At 40.0% G+C, this 17,271-nt stretch overlaps 3 protein-coding genes across 4 annotated transcripts in view; 2 read left to right on the top strand and 1 right to left on the bottom strand.

The window, feature by feature from the left end:
• The first annotated feature begins 103 nt into the window (after positions 1–103).
• On the top strand, positions 104–835 carry LOC113126257 (gap junction beta-3 protein-like). Its single transcript, XM_026300215.1, has one exon. The coding sequence runs from the start codon at positions 104–106 to the stop codon at positions 833–835; it is 732 nt and encodes a 243-aa protein (XP_026156000.1).
• A 1,526-nt stretch (positions 836–2,361) lies between these two features.
• On the top strand, positions 2,362–9,024 carry tmem54b (transmembrane protein 54b). Of its 2 annotated transcripts, XM_026300304.2 has the most exons (6): positions 2,362–2,463; positions 3,315–3,511; positions 4,056–4,115; positions 5,230–5,421; positions 7,085–7,231; positions 7,355–9,024. In XM_026300304.2, exons 1-6 carry the CDS (start codon positions 2,457–2,459, stop codon positions 7,673–7,675), a joined length of 924 nt encoding a protein of 307 aa, XP_026156089.1. In that variant the 5' UTR covers positions 2,362–2,456; the 3' UTR covers positions 7,676–9,024. The 2 variants fall into 2 exon arrangements, with proteins under 2 accessions (XP_026156089.1, XP_033181321.1); XM_033325430.1 differs by lacking the exon at positions 2,362–2,463 and having other exon boundaries at positions 3,473–3,511; positions 4,426–5,421.
• A 90-nt stretch (positions 9,025–9,114) lies between these two features.
• Positions 9,115–17,271, bottom strand: part of LOC113126340 (hippocalcin-like protein 1) — a 29,112-nt gene continuing 20,955 nt past the window's right edge. The window contains exons 3-5 of the mRNA XM_026300305.1: positions 14,624–14,905; positions 12,512–12,617; positions 9,115–12,189 (exon numbers count right to left, since the gene is read on the bottom strand). Coding sequence (XP_026156090.1) covers positions 12,092–12,189; positions 12,512–12,617; positions 14,624–14,905 — 486 coding nt within the window. The 3' untranslated portion in view covers positions 9,115–12,091. The remainder of the gene's footprint in view (positions 12,190–12,511; positions 12,618–14,623; positions 14,906–17,271) is intronic.

Below are 17,271 nucleotides of genomic sequence, written 5' to 3'. Positions count from 1 at the left end.
GTATTTTTCGACTTGTATTTCTCTGGATAAGTGCATAACTTTGTGTTTAATTGTGTTCTACAGATTATTAAGTTTACATCCTGCAGCATTTAAAGCTGAACTCATGAATTGGGCATTTCTCCAGGATCTCCTTAGTGGAGTCAACAAATACTCCACTGCCTTTGGACGCATCTGGCTATCAGTGATCTTTGTATTCCGGGTGCTGATCTTCGTTGTGGCCGCTGAGCGGGTCTGGAGTGATGACCAGGGACACTTTGATTGCAACACTCGCCAGCCAGGTTGCACCAACATTTGCTATGATTACTTCTTCCCCATTTCCCAAATTCGCCTGTGGGCTCTCCAGCTCATTTTCATCACTTGCCCTTCCTTCATGGTGGTGTTGCACGTGTCCTACCGGGAACAGCGGGAACGCAAGTACAGAGCCAAGCATGGAGACAACACTCGCCTGTATGAAAATCCAGGCCAAAAGCATGGTGGTCTATGGTGGACTTACCTGATGAGCCTGCTCATCAAGACCACCTTTGAGATCACATTCCTCTATGTGCTGCACTACATCTACGATAGCTTCAGGCTGCCCAGGAAGGTCCAGTGTAACGTCTCACCATGTCCAAATTTAGTGGACTGCTACATAGCACGACCCACTGAGAAGACCATTTTCACCTACTTCATGGTGGGGGCATCTGTGGTGTGTGTGGTGCTCAACATCTGTGAGATTTTCTATCTGATTTCGTCGCGTATAGTGACCCTCAAACAGCGAGGCAGCATACACACTTCCTCTAGAAAGATCCACCCTGACGTGAACTGTGATGGCTGCCAGTCCTCTGTTGCTTCATAGACAGAGATGAATCAAGAAGTCTTCTAATGCCTCTATTGACTATAACTCTCCATAAGAGAATAGGTTAATGTTTTTTTCTGTTCATTTAACAAACCCTTATGTACATTGAAAAGGTTATCGGTCAGTGTAACTTTAAAACACAAATCAAATATAGGGGATGAACAACTGCTTGATTTGTCTAACTAAATAACTCTTGTCAATACATTTAAAACATGTGAGAGGTGACTCGATGTTTTCAAGAAATTTAAATTTACATTTATTTAAACTTATTTAGTTTTATATAAATGTATATATGTTGAGTGGTTAGCACTGTTGCCTCACAGCAAGAAGGCCCCAGGTTCGCATCAGGGGCCTTTCTGTGTGGAGTTTGCATGTTCTCCCTGTGCTTGTGTGGGTTTTCTCCAGGTACTCTGGTTTCCTCCCACAGTCCAAAAACATGTATGTCAGGTTGATTGGTGACTCTAAATTGCCCATAGGAGTGAGTGTGAGTGTGTGAGGTTGTTTGTCTCTATGTGGCCCTGTGATGGACTGGTGACCTGTCCAGGGTGGACCCCTGCCTTTCACCCAAAGAGAGCTGGGATAGACTCCAGCAGATCCCTGTGACCCTGGTTAGGAATAAACAGGTTTAGATGATGGATGGATGGATGGATATATGTTGATGCAATCAATGATATGCTCTACAATCTTATTTTTTTAGATGATTTCAATGATATATCATGTACAAATTCATGAGATGATTAATTTAAAAGGGAATAGTTATTGATTTGTGACCATTGTCAGGACAGCAGTGATCAAAATTGACATGATAATTTTTTTGTATTTTTGAAAAAGTTTGTCAGAGCGTTTAGAATAAAAGCAAGACAGAATAATGCACGTTCATGTTTTCTCCTACTCTAATGGCGCTATTTCCCCACCTGGTGGCATTAAAGGCATGCTACATTACCATGTGAATTTTGTGAAGTCTTCAGAAAACATTGCAGTGATCCCAGATTTTGATTATTTTGTCCCTGCACGTTGTGTGTATTGATTTAAATGAGATTTTCCTACAATGTTCCTAAAAAAATAAAGCTTCTGTCGTCCATCAGTGGCTCACACAGTATGTGTAATTGCATTTCCAATGTTAAACAGGGAATGTCCCTGAATGTCACCGCTGACATCAGGTAATTAGCAAAATAAAAGCATAAAACACAGTTTGTCAAAGAACAAATGAAGACAAACAAAGGTGTTTATTGGATTGAGTTAATGTATATTACTGTATTTGATTTATTTATTTTATAAACATAATTGGATTATAATCATAAACAATTGGTCTAGGTATTTTGCTTTTGGTTAGTTCGTGCATTTTAATTAACTTTCATTTTAAAACTTTCAACCCAACTATGTTGAGAAGATGTAGTTAATGCATTGAACCTTTTTAAAAATCCATTCCATTAAACCGGTCTCACCAATGACCTTTAGCGATACATTTCGAGATACGGTAAGATTTTATTTTGAAAGCTTTATTAGCAAAGTGTCAGATTTTCCAGGTTTTCTTGACTGACGAGTGGAGCAGAAGAGACGAGACCTCGCTGCAAACCTGAGTGCAAGACTGTCAGTGTAAACGGATGGTCACTTGACAGAAATGGCAGGTAGAATCAATAAATGTGTCTGGGAACCTTGTCTGGGCGCATTTACATTGCAGGTAGTATTTGTTTAAAAGGAGCGATTCTCTGGGTGTGGTGCTGGATGGCACACCGGTTTGGATTTGATGAGCTCTCTAGTCGATGTGTTGAAGGGGATATAATGAGGACACAACGATTTTTGTATTTATGCCACAACAATTTTAACAGCGCTCTTCTCAAAGTAATGGTCTAGGATAATAATGCTGATCTGTCCCTGTAGTTGGCATCGCTGATCTAAATGTGATCTAGTATTTTAAATTGAATGATGTGAGCCAGGCCGTTTAGCTGTGTCCTACATCTGACGCTGAACAATGCTGTGCGAAATGCAACTTCTCAGCTTTGCATGGAATTTGCATCCAGAAATGCCAGACTGAGAATTCCCCAAATGTTTGTGAAAACTGCCCTGGTCACATGCAGTTGGCAGAAGTGGTCAGATTAAAATGTGTCCTGTCTTACATATAACATGTATGTATAACTATATCAATTAGTTTTCGAAGCAGGAGTTATTGATTTCTCGTAATTGTCCTCTTCCCTCTCATTCATTTCATGTAAAGTCTGGTTTTTCTCTTCAGTCATCTCTAATACACTTGCCAGGACAGTTCCAGTTGTTATGTGCTCAGCGGCTAATCATTAGTAAAAGTGACATCTGTGCTTTTTGACCTGGCTCCTGTGTTTCTGATCAATAAAACACTGGCAACATGGGTGATGTGACAACATCAGAAATCATTGCAGCTTTCTCTTATTTTGTATTCATGTGTGACAGTGACAGTGACAGTGTTTCTCTTTCTGGAATTGGCCTGTCTTCTTTCCCTCCTCAGGGGTGTGCTGTGACAGCCTGGAGGAACCAAAGGCCCTGATGAAGATGGGTCTGTGCGTGATCCTCGTCGGTCATGTGAACTTCCTGTTGGGAGCACTGGTGCACGGTGTAGTGCTCAGACACATCAACCTCAACAATGAGGCCAAGCCCATGGAGTACGCCATCTCCAATGTGGTGGCCGTCACCTCTGGCCTAGTAGTGAGTGTACACATATATATTGGCAGGGAATGTGATATACAAGGGCATCGGAGAATAGAAGAGTACACTTTACTGCTTGGTTAGGTACAGATTTCTTGTGATACTACTTTACTAAACAAAGTAGTCTTGAAATACCCTTCTTTGTTGTATACATGGCAGCAGTTTGAAATATATCTGATTTCTACTTTAAAAACATGGAAAGTGCCTGTTCAAATCAGCGAGTGCTTTACCTGATAATCTCACGAAGATAATTCCACTCATCAAAATGAATTAGCTGTAAAGTTAAATGTGATTCTGTGCTATTTTTTTTTCTGTAGGTCTGGCAAGAACAACTTTTAAAACACACATGAAATGCTTGTAGTGATAGCAAAGCTGCGGTGTGTACTGTCCTTACACTGGCTTTCTCAGCCACATACGATGTGAAATCTCATAATCTTTAATAATGCATAACTGTGGTTCCTGTTCCCTGTATAGTCGTAGATGTAGTGGTTGCAAATGGAGCTGTATGGATGTCCATTAAATCTCATCTGTCTTCTTTCTGCAGGGAATTGTTGTTGGCATTCTGGCTATTGTCCTGTCTAAAAACAAGAAGAGCAGAGGTCTGGTTAGTATCACTTATGTTTTTCATATAGATGTAACCCTTTTCAATAATCCTCTCTACAATGGCAGATCAGTATTTTTATGGCTCACGCTGCTAATTTTGATCTGTCTGCCTGCACTGCTCATACACCTGCAGTCTCCACGATGTTTTCCTGTATTCTCACTCTTGTTTCTCTTTGTTTGTCTAGTCAGGAGGATATGAAAAAGCCCTTTTAGCTCCTGCTTTACACCACAGGTGTATCCAGCCCCACAGAGCTGGAACAGTCTGTCTCTCTTTTTTTTTTCTTCTTTCTTCTCTCCTTCCTGTTGTGCAGCGTGGCTTCTCCTCTCTGTTTATTCACTCAGCTGTCAGGCTGCTCAGATGTGACTGACGAGACAGCAAGCGAAACAGAATGAGTAAGCCCAGCCAAACCTACTGTGATTAACCCTCTCCTTTGTTCATGAGAGCAACCGTGAAGTGGGCAGGGCAGCTGTTCAACTGCTCTTCCATCTTATCATGTTTAATCATCCAAGCATCACATGGCGTGAATAACATAATCTCAACACTCTCTTTTAACACTGCATTGGGAAATTGTGACAATGGCTACTACAGCTTCTAATCTCCAGACACATTGCATTATTTCTTATTGTTCTTATCAAGTTTCGATTACATAACTCAGGCGTCTTTGTAAAGTCATTTTAAAGGTCCAGAGACATTCAAGATTAGTTTCTCCACCCAGGGCAACATTTATTATTGCAAAAAGCTGATCACTTCAGTTTCTAATGCTGATTTGTCCTAAGAGGCTGGATAAGGCTGGCAGAATAAATTTTCTCTTAACAGATGACCAAAACTGACAATGTGTCAGTGTGACATTTTTTTCGGTTCCGTTCTTTCCTTCACTTCCTTATCTTAACGCCTTAGCTTAAACATCACACTCATGACCTACCTCTAAATCTGGTGTCTTTGTATTGTATAAATATGTACACGTATTTGATTTAATGTTGTTTATTCCTGTGCTTTTATCTATTTACTGCTGCAGATGCCCCAGTTTCCCAGCTGGGGGCATTACAACTTCATTGTATTGTTTGGTTATTCTTCCCTGATCGTTTTAGTTGTGCGTCTCTTTTTCCCACCCCAGACGTGGTCACTTTTCACATTCAGTTTGGCGGCAACAATCATGGCAGCGACTTCAGTCATTGGACTCTTCGTGTCTGTGGTGATGACCATAATCCAAAGTGGGCGCAGCCTCCTAACTTACTGCCGCTTCCCTGATGCCGCTGGCTACTCCCCTTCCACCAATGAGTGTCCATTTGACCCCACGCGCATCATTGTGAGTGTATTAGTGTATGTGACAGACTTTGAGACTTTGACAAAAGCATAAACTGTGAGTTTTTCTGCAGCAGTTGGCTCTTTGAACACCTGCCCACTGTCATCGTGGCATAAACATAACAATGCAGGGATGCTGTACATGGTGGCTGTCTTTTTTTTTTGTGTGTGTGTGGGGGATCGGGGGAGTGGGAGGCTGGGTATTTTCTGTCACTTAGCCGGAGGGTTGGTGGCAGAAATGCTGACCTGACCCTGTTGGTCCACTTATAGGCTGTGCTCTGATGGGTGCTACACATGGACTGTCAGGCCTGCTCAGCCTCACAGCTGCACCCATACATCAGCACCACTCTGGCATTTTAGCACAGCTAGTAGTCTACAGTTTGTCAGTTACATAACCTTTGTCTTAATCTACACTTAACAAAAGGGGTTAATGGCAGAGCGGCTCTAGATATGTGCAGCGTAAGCTTTGATTTTTACCTTTCACCCATTAATAATCTAAATGCAGGATGAGACAAATGTACAGTCTTCAGTAGAATAGAATTGTGTTTTACGTTTCTGTATTCCCTTTTGTGATGCAGAATTACAGTGGGAAGGCTTGAGCTGTCTCACTGTGATGCATGTTTACAGTATGTTCTGTGATAAAAATGGCAATCACAGGTTGATTCATATAAAATCAAAAAATACTGCCAAATACAGAAATAAATGGGTAACACTTATTTTAATTCAGAAACTGTACAAAAACATAAAACATTGAAATGTTTATAACAGATGATAATATAGTTATAAATAGATGCATGTGTTTATTGTGTCTACAACTATAATCCAGAAGGGGTGACTGGTATATAAAAAGATATTTAGGTTAGCCGGATCTTTGGAAGAGAAAAAAAGGAGGCAAATGATAAAAGTTCCTCCTAGACCCTTGTGTCTTCCACTTTTTGTCAAAGTAATCTTTAGATTTATCCTTTAATGATCTGGCTAAAATATTGGCTTGTTTGCAAACTCTCATGTTCCCTGCCCTATTGGCCTTCAGTGTAACAATGTAGCTGTGTACAGCATATACTCTGAGTGAATACCAGTAACAGTGATGGAATAATCCTTTAATCTGAAGTTTCAGCTAAGAATTAGCACAGAAGTAACCAACTTTGTTGTATTCTACTGAGACTACAGACCACGGTGCAAACTCAGAGTTGCTTATTATCTGGGGAGCTCAAACATGGCTGCCAGAGGGTGCATTACATCACCTGGTTCTGAAATTGGTTGCTCAGAGGCAGTATTGATGGTTATGCAAGGTTTATTTTTTCTGCTTCTTGCATATTTCATAATGAATTTCAAAGAAAGATCCAAACTTGGAACTGTAAATTTCCATTCTCTTTGTAGTCTACAAGTCAGCGTCAGCAAGCCTAACAAAAGGCAGCTCTACATGTTTACCTGATACATTCTCCTCAGCATAATTTATTCACAGTGCTGACTCTCCTGTGCAAACCGAAATTCCCAGACTTGCTGCCGTTTCTCTTTTTCTTTGCAGCACTTCACAGTCTGGGAAAATGTTCTGTACCACGGCGTTACCCACACTGTATCCGCATTTATGTGAAGCTGCTGAGTGCTCTTGCCTCATATTGTTCTCCGTATGTGGCTGTCAATAACTTCACTCCTTTATCTCTCCCCAGAGTACCACTCTGATCCTGTGGGTGCCCCTGGTTGTGACTTGTGTCATCCAGATGGTGTTTTCAGCCCGGTGCTTTGCTGTGTGCGTTTCATTTCTGGGTCTGCCTTGTTGCCCTATCAGGAAGAAACGCACCAACTATGGCAGATCGGTGAGATTTTTCAAACACACACAGTTCTGCTTTAAAATCTTAGTTCTGTAGTGTATAAGACTTTTAAATGGTGTAATATTTTAAAATTAGATTTAAAGAGTCATAATATAATTCCTGTTGTAGATCAATGTGGTGAGGCCAATGGAGGAAACTGTTCCTTCTACCTATGTTGAACCTGCATGTAACTACAGTGCACCTCCGACATGCTATACTGAACCCAATAGAAGCTATCACGGACCACCAAGACAGCAGTGCCGACCTCCTCCCCCTACCCGTCAGCACCGCAGTCTTCCTCCCTCAGAGAGGCGGCCTCTTTGCCAGCCGTACAGAGAAAGGTCAGGCAGAGAAAGGCAAGAAATGTGCACTGGCAGCCAACAAAGGGCACCGGAGCAACACCAGCTACTGGAGAGGGGCACCCTGGAAAGGTCCGGCTTCTGGATTTAGCCATATTTGACAGGCCAAAACTTCTGCAAGAGTAAGGGCTGTAAGGGCTAGTTTCCTGTCAGTACTTGTACTACTATGTACTACTATGAACTCAGAGACCTTCAATATTTTACTTAACAATACATCTCGAACCTGATGAGTGAAGTTTCTGCATCTCAGAGGATCTTTGCACTGTCTCAGTAATGAAGGCGTGTGGTCTTGAATTTTTGTACTTGGTGAGGCTCAACTTGTTCATATCAGATGTGAAAGATTAAGTCTTCACTTTTTGCAGTTAATGGAACTAATGGCATTGCCATTTTGAGAATTAGCTTGCTTGAGAGGTAGATGAGAAGACCCAGACCACTCTTATGGTTTGAAGATGGAATTAGGTCAGCCTTAGAGGATTTTGTGAAGACTAAAGTGTAAACTAAAACTAAAGTATCAATGTTAAAATCAGTGTTTTTTTTTTTTGTGGGGGTTAATTGCTGTATTCACAATGGTGAATGTGGGAAGAACTGAAAAAACACCCCGTTTTGTTATTTGAGTGCGTCTGCATTATTGCAAAGTGATTACCCTTAATTGGCTAATTAGCTGTCTTTGTTGTGTTACATATTTGTAGTAGTTTGCTACCAACTGAAACTAGGTACACTCAGTGTAACAGGCCAAGATGGAGTTGGCACTGCAATGATTTCTGACCATGACAGCAAGGCTCTAGGAGGTAATGGCTGCTTGCCAAGAAGTGGCTGCAGCACATAGCTCAGTGTAAAATAACAGGTTGCAGGCAGTTGAATGTCGTATTTTTGAACCAGGCCAGGCTAAGCCGGTCATCTACTGGCTCACTAGCATCATATTTAGCATACAGACGAGCAGTGTCTTCTAACTCTTGGCAAAAATATGAATAAGCCTGTTTCCCAGAATGTTTGGGTTTGCACATGTGATGAAGGCAGTAGCCAGAGAAATGTCTCCACAAACAGTACAGTGTGTGGGCATGCCCTCAACATTCTATGAAGTTTTTGCATTAGAGGAATTGTGAATGAAGTGTGTGCACATTTTTCTGCAGTTAAGTCAAGAAAGCAAATTTAATGAGAACCTTGTAATGGAGTTGTGTATTTATTGCTAAAGTAAATAAAGTTTTTATTTAAATTATGCAGCTATCGCATATCTTCTGTATCTGAATTTTGTAACCGAAAGCATTTCATTTTGGTTACATTATGCCCGTGCAAGCAGCTAGTGAACTGACAGGTATGACTGGTTACACAGAGACAGACCCAAATGTAGACACAGGCAGGTACAAACACACTCTCCCACGCCCTGTCAGATGTGTGTTAATAATGACCTGCAACGTTCCTGGACAGGGTACAAATACATGACAGTGCTATTCAGACCAGACAGTCCACAGTGCAATGCTCTTCTCCTGAAATCCATATATATCCAAAATAACAACAAACAGTCCACACATGCAGCTTTGAAACACAGGTATATTTTGATTTCAGGTCCAACATAACTAACATGACATCCTCACATGAGGTTTTCATGCAACAGAACAATAAGAAGGAAGGAAAGGGCAGTTAGGAAGGAAGAAAGAACCAGTTCATCAGAGGCAGTGAAAATAGAAAAGGGTTAAACTGTAGAAGTTCAGGGTTAACAACTGTTGTTCCTTATCCTACCAGCAGAAGGCAGTGACACTATAGGGTCCCCAAAGCAGAGGTGCAGCTGGTTAGGAAGCTCCTGTACAAATGTTTGGGTATATTTAACCTTAGATCAATCCTAACATGGATGCAGCAGCACCAGCACAGCTCACAGGCTCTCATTTGTAGTCCACTCTGCCGTCATCACACACCCATATTCAGTCTGAGAGGTAGTGAAATGTTGGGCGACACATTAAATTAATCACAATTAGCCTGATGGACCATGGTTTGAATTGTGTTCCTTATACCTTTCACAGTGTATAAAAACCCCCACTGAAATCCTTTCCCCAGTCTGGATTTCAATTGAATGCTGTAGTGTAAATCATCAATGCTGTAATGGCATAGACATGATCAATTCTATCACTGAATATAGGGTTTGCTAAATACCAGTGCTGAAGTATTTAGACCATATACATATTGTCAGTTAAAGCATCAGTACCATTCTATAAAATGTAACAAATTTTTCATGTAAACTATTTCCTAATATACACATACAGAAATATTAATAATATAATGCACTTTACATATCCAAAGAAAAAGAATCATTACATAATAAGACTTTTGACAGTACTATCTTATAGGATCAAGTGATCATTATTAATGCATTAAAATGTAACTAGTGCTTTAAAGTTGTAGTAGGTCAAGTTGGAGCTAAATACTTTTAGGTAGATGAATTTAAAATATTTCAGATTTTAGAAAGGACTCATCTGTGTGTTTATATGTAAAATCTTAATTAAAAAAATGAAAATACTCAAGAATTGTAACAATGGACTAATAAAAGTTCCAGTACTAGAGTAAATGCACTTGGTTATTTCATCACTGCTAAATACAAACAGTAACTACAGCCTATAAAATAAAGAAATGCCAGTATATCAGTAATATATTGTATGATAAAATTATACACAAATTACTTCAAAGTGGTATTCAGTTATATGGCCAGACTTTATCATAAAAAGAAACAGATCAATGATTCTCTAAAAGTATGTTTCCAAGCCTGAGTATCAGTTTAGTATAGCCTATTAGTATATGTGCAGATAGTACTTACACTTGAACAATGGTTAGCTACTTCCCAGACTGAATTTGTAGTGTGTTTAATTTTGAAAACAGAAGATGGCAATAGTGATCTGGCAATGGGAGCCTTAAGAGGCTAATACATGCAAACGGTGGTGCCATTGCTGCAATCAGTGGCTCTCTTTACAAATACACAGGGTTTCAGACAGATGCCTTATTGTAAAGTGCTTTAAAACTCTAACAGCACAATTAGCAGTCTTATGCTTAATTTGATTTGATTAACAAGTTTGACTTTAGTGCTCCAGTTCTAAATCAAATGCGTTATAGGTTATTAACAGTGCTAATGTAAATACAGCCACTGATTTGTGTCAGATTACCCTAAAAATCCAAATCAGAACAAGTATCTGAACTTGTTCCCGTCACATGAAACATGCCCCTTCATCTAACTGCTTTGTAAGCAGACTAATCCAGGAGGTTATAAAAGCTAGAGAGTGATGAACGAGCCCTTAGTGAGTTCTCTGTCAGAGGAAAGGAGAGTAGGGTTAGGGTGTGTCCCACAGCAAGAGAAATGTTCAATCTTTTCTGCCTGGTGTGGTGCTGACAAGGCTGCAGAGCTACAAAAACCTACAGTTGTGTGATAACTGTTTGTGTGGGACTTGTCGTGGTCTGGCTGATAGGATCATGCAGTATAGTGACAGGTTACGACTATCTTAAGTTTACTGCTCATTGATAAAGAACTTTAAAATACTTACAAATTAAGAAACAACACAACATGGTAATACTGTAAAAGTTAGCCTCAAGCATACATTGCATATTAACATGCACACACACACATTCAGAATAAATGCACAGCCATACTTTATGAACACATGGCGGCTCATACGATATGTGCTACTAGTGTCACTGATCAAATGCATTATGGGATCTCCTTAGTTCACTACAATTTGATACTTTTCCACTTTAACACATCCACAAATCCCAAAAGAGATCAATCTGAACGCTTATTTCCTCTCTTTCTACCTGTCACCGTAAACTGGATCATGGTCATCTTACAGAACATATTAAAAGCAGAATAATAAGAATAAAAATCAATAAATAACTCAACATGAAGGAGGAATGCAATATGTACAAATGAAAAAAAAAAACAAAGTTTAAAAGTGAAATATCAACAAAATGCCAGTAAATATCAATAAAAACCTAATGGGATCTTAGGCCTTCTTTTTCTCAGCGAAAGATCATATAGTAGTAAAATCCCGATAAGCCCACCCACCCCGATTCAGATCAGACCGGGAAGCGACGCTACGTAATACTGCCTTTCAGTGCCAGAGAGTGTGCACCATACATGAAGACGTCATCTCATGATATACATAGACGTACAGTATATACACGATATACACGTGTGCTGGAGGAAAAGCTGAACAATCTGCAACCTGCAAAAAACGTCACAAGCCACTTGGAAATGCAATGTTCTGCAGAGCAAGATATTCTAAAACATCAGCAGCCACCTCTGTCACCTCATTACATATATGTGCATCCCTCCATTTTTTACAAATATAAACATGAAAGTAAAGTGATAGTTGATGCCTTATCTTTGTCTCCTTTTAAACTAACCCCAACCATTCACACAACAACAACAAAAAAAGATATGAGAGACGAGAACCATCATGCATTGATTTGAGTGACTGGATCAATAGCCACAGAGAGGCTGAGGAAGAAGGGGTCGCAGCCGGTTGGGGGTTCAGAACTGGGAGGCTGAGCTGGGGTCGCATTGGAGTAGCCGAACAATGGAAGGGTCACTTTTGGCACCTTTGATAAACTCCTCCAGAGACAATTTGCCTGTAGGACAGACAGAGATAAAAAAGATAAAAAGACATTATTTCAAAGGGATATGGAGGTACATGAAGTGCTCTTCCTTTAGTTTGCCTTCCCTTGAGCAGGCTACTGAATTTCTTTTCAACTGAAATCAATTTAGTGTCCACACTGAAGATACTAGAAAGAAACACAAGCCCTCTAATTTCTCTCAGCAATCTTTCCTTTCTATTTAAACGAGCACATTCTTATAAAACTGCCATGTTCATCTGCCTTGCCTCACTCCTGATCTCTCCTCTCCCTCTCTACAGCACACTCATCCCTCCATGTTGCCATTTCCTCCTCTCACCATCATTATTGAGGTCCATTTGTCTGAAGATCTTATCCGTCCTCTTCTCCGGCGTGGATTCATCTTCTGGCATCTTCATCACGGATGACACCATCTTGTAAATGGCCTGAGAGACAGAGCAGTGGAGCGAGCAAGAGAGAGACGGTGGGTGGTTGGGTGGGGGCGGGAGAAAAGAAAGATAAGTGAATTCAAGCCAGCAGGGACCCATTACAGAGACTGAGCAGAAGAAGACTGAAGAATAAAGACACTGATAAATGTGTTTTTTAAAAATGACTTCTTTGTTCAACGGCATTCGCTTCTCCTGCTCCCTGGGCAGATTTTTCACAGATGGCCGTGGAGGGTCTGTAGAGCCACACCACTGTACCAGAGTGACAGCAGGGTGTGACAGCAGGCCAGGAGGGGAGGGGAGAGGGGGGGGCTTACTGTATTGATCTGATATATCTTTATCTGTTGACTGATACGAGCGCATCCCATTCCCTGATAGCATTAAATTAACCTCTGCAAGTGAGCACAGAGAAGCGCAGAGTATCAGCTGGCCTCAGGCTCGGATGTAGAATCAGCTTACGTGGCCATTAAATCTTCTCCACTGGGAGTAGAGGTAATAAAACTGACTATAGATCAGTGCCACAGCAACACCCTCAGGAGTTAAGGTAGCTTGCATGAAATAAGCCTTCTGTGCTTTTTGGTAAGATGTAATAGTTTTAATGTTGTTTCTCTTGGACTACTAATGGGCGAATAGCTGGGTACGTACCAGAAAATACAGAGCATATACTAAAAGTTCTTTGTTGTTATCAAAGTTATGTGACACAAAGAAACTACTCAATAAAGGAGGGTCAAAATGAGGAGGGTCAAATGCAAGAAATCAGTTGGGATAATACTGCTAATCTGATTAAAACCTCTTATTTTAGAAGAAATATTCTCTTTTTTATCTTGCCAATTTCTTTACTGAACTATTTATGCATTATTTTATTTATGGACCCATCCAGGGTGTACTCTGGTGTGTGTTAGCTTTGATTGGCTTCAGCCCCCCTTCAACCCTCTACAGGATAAGTGATATAAATAATAGATGGATGGATGGATTTTATTTGTGACATTTCATTCTCCATATTACACAAACAGGCCATTAAGATAGATTAAATAAAAAAATATTTAAAAATGGTACTGTCATGTAAAACAAATCTGGCTTCCTCTATTATGACAATCTCTTGCTCTCCCACTGTGCACAGTGACACAATGGGCCCCTCCTCTCTCATACAGTGGTGCCTACCCTCATTGAGCTAGAGGATAATCCCAGTATTCTGCACACTCAGGGATAAACTCTGGTTAAATTTAACTTGCTAATCCATTAGAACAAGGAAGCACACACACATACACTCACTATACAGTGCAGCACCATTGTAGTATTCTACAATTCTACAGTCTACATTCAAAGTATTGACTGTCCCGGTATTGCAATCAGCACCTTAAATGTGCCTCTTAGAACCTCTTTTTATATATTTCTATATATAAAAATTATTTCTATTTTAATATTTCTATATATATTCTTAAACAAATGTGATGCATGGTGACTTAGTGGTTAGCACTGTTGTCTCACAGCAAGAATATTCCTGGTTCATAACCCATCAGGAGCTGTTCTGTGTAAAGTTTGCATGTTCTCCCTGTGCTTGCGTGGGTTTTCTCCAGGTACTCTGGTTTCGTCCCACAGTTCAAAAACTCATAGAGTATAGCTGAAGTCTACTTCTGCCTATGCAAAGGTCTATGACTGGCTGGTTCAAATAAAATCTACAGTAGTGGGTTGAAATGCTACAGCAAGAAAAAACATATTTAACCTTCATGTAAGACCACATGTTTAGTGTCTTTGAGCTAAGTGTGCAGACACAACACTTAGCTCAAAGCACAGAGTGGTGCCCAATGATAGCCTCACAGAGCCACTAGCATCTGGCATCTTTATGAAAACAAAGTAACCCTTTCTAAATCCTAGGTTGCCACCTGCTGTTCAAGTGTGAGACAACTGGTATAATGTACTTTAATTCATATCCTTTTCATAGTGCAAATGTCTCAACTCATCCGTTACCCCCAGACAAATTTCATTGCCCAGTGTCCCTTACTCACCTGTACAATCTCCAGCATCTCCTCACGGCTGATGTATCCATTTCCATCTAGGTCGTACATGCTGAAAGCCCATTTCAGTTTCTGCTCCAGCTTTCCTCGAGATGTCACACTCAAGGCGATGATGAACTCCCGGAAGTCTATTGTCCCATCACCGTTCGTGTCAAAAGTTCGGAAGACATGCTCAGCAAACTTGGAGGCATCACCGTAGGGGAAGAAATTGGCGTAGATCTTCTTGAATTCCTCCACATTCAATGTTCCACTGGGGCAATCCTTCAAGAAACCCTGAGGAACACAACAGAGACAACATGTGGTGAGACAAGGTGAAAGGTCTTTCAGTCTCCTGGACAGTACATCACCAGAGTTAATGTTTCTTTCATGTAATGCTCCATTCTGAACTGATCAAAGAAAGACTTTTGAAAAGGAGCTTAGTCTTGGATAGTTCGAGTAGTTCTATATCTTTTTTTCAAGGAGTTACATTTGATAAAACAGCATAGTGTCTAAGAGGTAAAAGTGGTGTGGGTGGGGGGAGTAAAAGTCAAGTCAGACTTGATCTTTGTTGTGGATAGAGGCAGTGAGGTGACAGAGCATCTTAATGGCCAAATGAATCCCTGAACCTTTCATTTGTGCTCTCTGTTAGTTTATGGTCTTTACCCAGTCTGATGCTTAAAAGACGTTTAAAAGAAAAAAGATAGATGTATCCAAACTCTGTTCAGGATGTGTGCAGGTGTGTCCTCAACTCACATCATGAAGTCAGATGCTTTAACAAATAAAAGATAAAAATCAATGGTCTACCACATGAAAATAACGTTTTGTCACTGATGTCCAGACACAGGCAAATCCAGGCATTTTGATTATGGGGTAGCCTATGAGTTTTAAATCCAGCTGTTTGTTCACGAAACGATGGCTGTTAAAGTCGCCCCACTGTACACAATTACAATACTGAAAGCCTTATGAGTAAGTGACCCACTGAGACACAAAATATATAAAAATAGCAATTAGTTTCAGTTTTAGTTCTCTAACAACAGCGGTGAAGCATGTGAGCAGGATGTTATACTGTATGTATATTATATGAAACAAAATTTTCAGCTGTAAAATGTATCAAAATTGCTTTTCCTAATTTTGACGTAGGCCTAAAGTCTGAAATAATAAATAATAAAGGTTGCTTCTTTGTACAAACCAAGAGACTGCTTATAATGTGGAGGCATCAAAGACACCCCTGCACAGATGAAGAGTAACCTGAATCATATGTGGGATATGAATTATCCAGTTTTCTTCTACGTCATATCCGAAACATGATTAAAACCTGGATAAAACATAAAAGGGATGCATTTTTATTTAAAAAGACTGACAGATGTTGAGGATACAAGTTTATTGCCAATAAATCCTCCAAAAAGACAAGTTGGATAAATTCTCCGGAGACCTCAGGTACCTTAACATCCTGTGGAACACAGTACAGTTTATCTGACATCTCCAGCATCAAGGAGCTGTTACTCTGCCAGAAGTGGACATCGTCATGCCAACTGTTATTGTGAGGAGACCCAGGGTCAGTGACGTTTAAGTCACAGGTCAGGGAGGTGACGGTTTAACATGTTCTTCTCTTATTCAGGACAGCCCACACAGCTGTTCCATAGCTCTAATCCCTGCATTAAGCTATATAACCATTACACAAACACACAACCATGCACACAAGATGGGATAATTTATGCGGTCACTGTGGCTCTTCATCATGCCAAGAGCTAATCCTGTCTCCCCAGTGGATTAACAGACGGGGATCGGGAAGTTGTGCTCTGTCTTGAAGCGACACAAACACTGTCACTTTCAAGGCTGCGTCTGTGTTACTGGTGAAACATAACTTTTCTGAGGAAGGAAGTCCCTGACAGATTCATTCTGGTGCAGGAGCACTGTGTTATTCTTATACACCGATATGTAATTTAAAGCACAACTGCACTGTGGGACTTGCTTTATTACAGATAAAGTTTTGATGTGTTGATCTGTGTTGGCAAGTGTTATTTGTCCTGGCTCTGCAGAGAATTAACCCTGACAAGTGTTAATTTGTATCAACACTAGAATACAATTGACTTTTAAAGTTAAAGTTAGTGCAGATCATTTAAAATTCTTTTCACAAAGTCCCAAAACCTTATGACTTGACTTATTTTACAGTTTTAAAGCAAGTAAAGTGAAATAGGTTTTACAATGACTTATTTTGATCTTATGTATTTCATCCAAAGCTGAGCAGTGTCAGAAGGTTAAATTCTTTTTGGAGTAGTGAACTTACATTTGACTCCCACGACATTCATATCTTTAACATAAAATATTTTATGTTAACAACTGAACAAATAATAAAAAGAAATCATATAATGTTGCTCCAAATAATATTGTCACAAAGTTTTTTTTTTACAAACCACCCAATAAAGGTACACAAGTATTTTCATCTAAATGAACATATTTTGTGACAATGCAGTGTTACTATATTACTATATATATAGTAATTGTCAGTTCAGTTCAGTTCTGTTTATATGTAAAAAGCATGTAGGTGTTGAATCGTATTAAGGGGTTGCTAATTTCCACTAAAATTGTTGTTAAATCTTTTAACAGTGGATAATGTTTTTGAGGCCTGCGATGGACGTGTCCAGGGTGTACCCCTGCCT

This window comes from Mastacembelus armatus, chromosome 11 (assembly GCF_900324485.2).
Source record: "Mastacembelus armatus chromosome 11, fMasArm1.2, whole genome shotgun sequence".
NCBI classification, from domain to species: domain Eukaryota; kingdom Metazoa; phylum Chordata; class Actinopteri; order Synbranchiformes; family Mastacembelidae; genus Mastacembelus; species Mastacembelus armatus.
The sequence above is the reverse complement of the archived record's forward strand: the minus strand, read 5'-3'. Positions and strand labels throughout refer to the sequence as shown.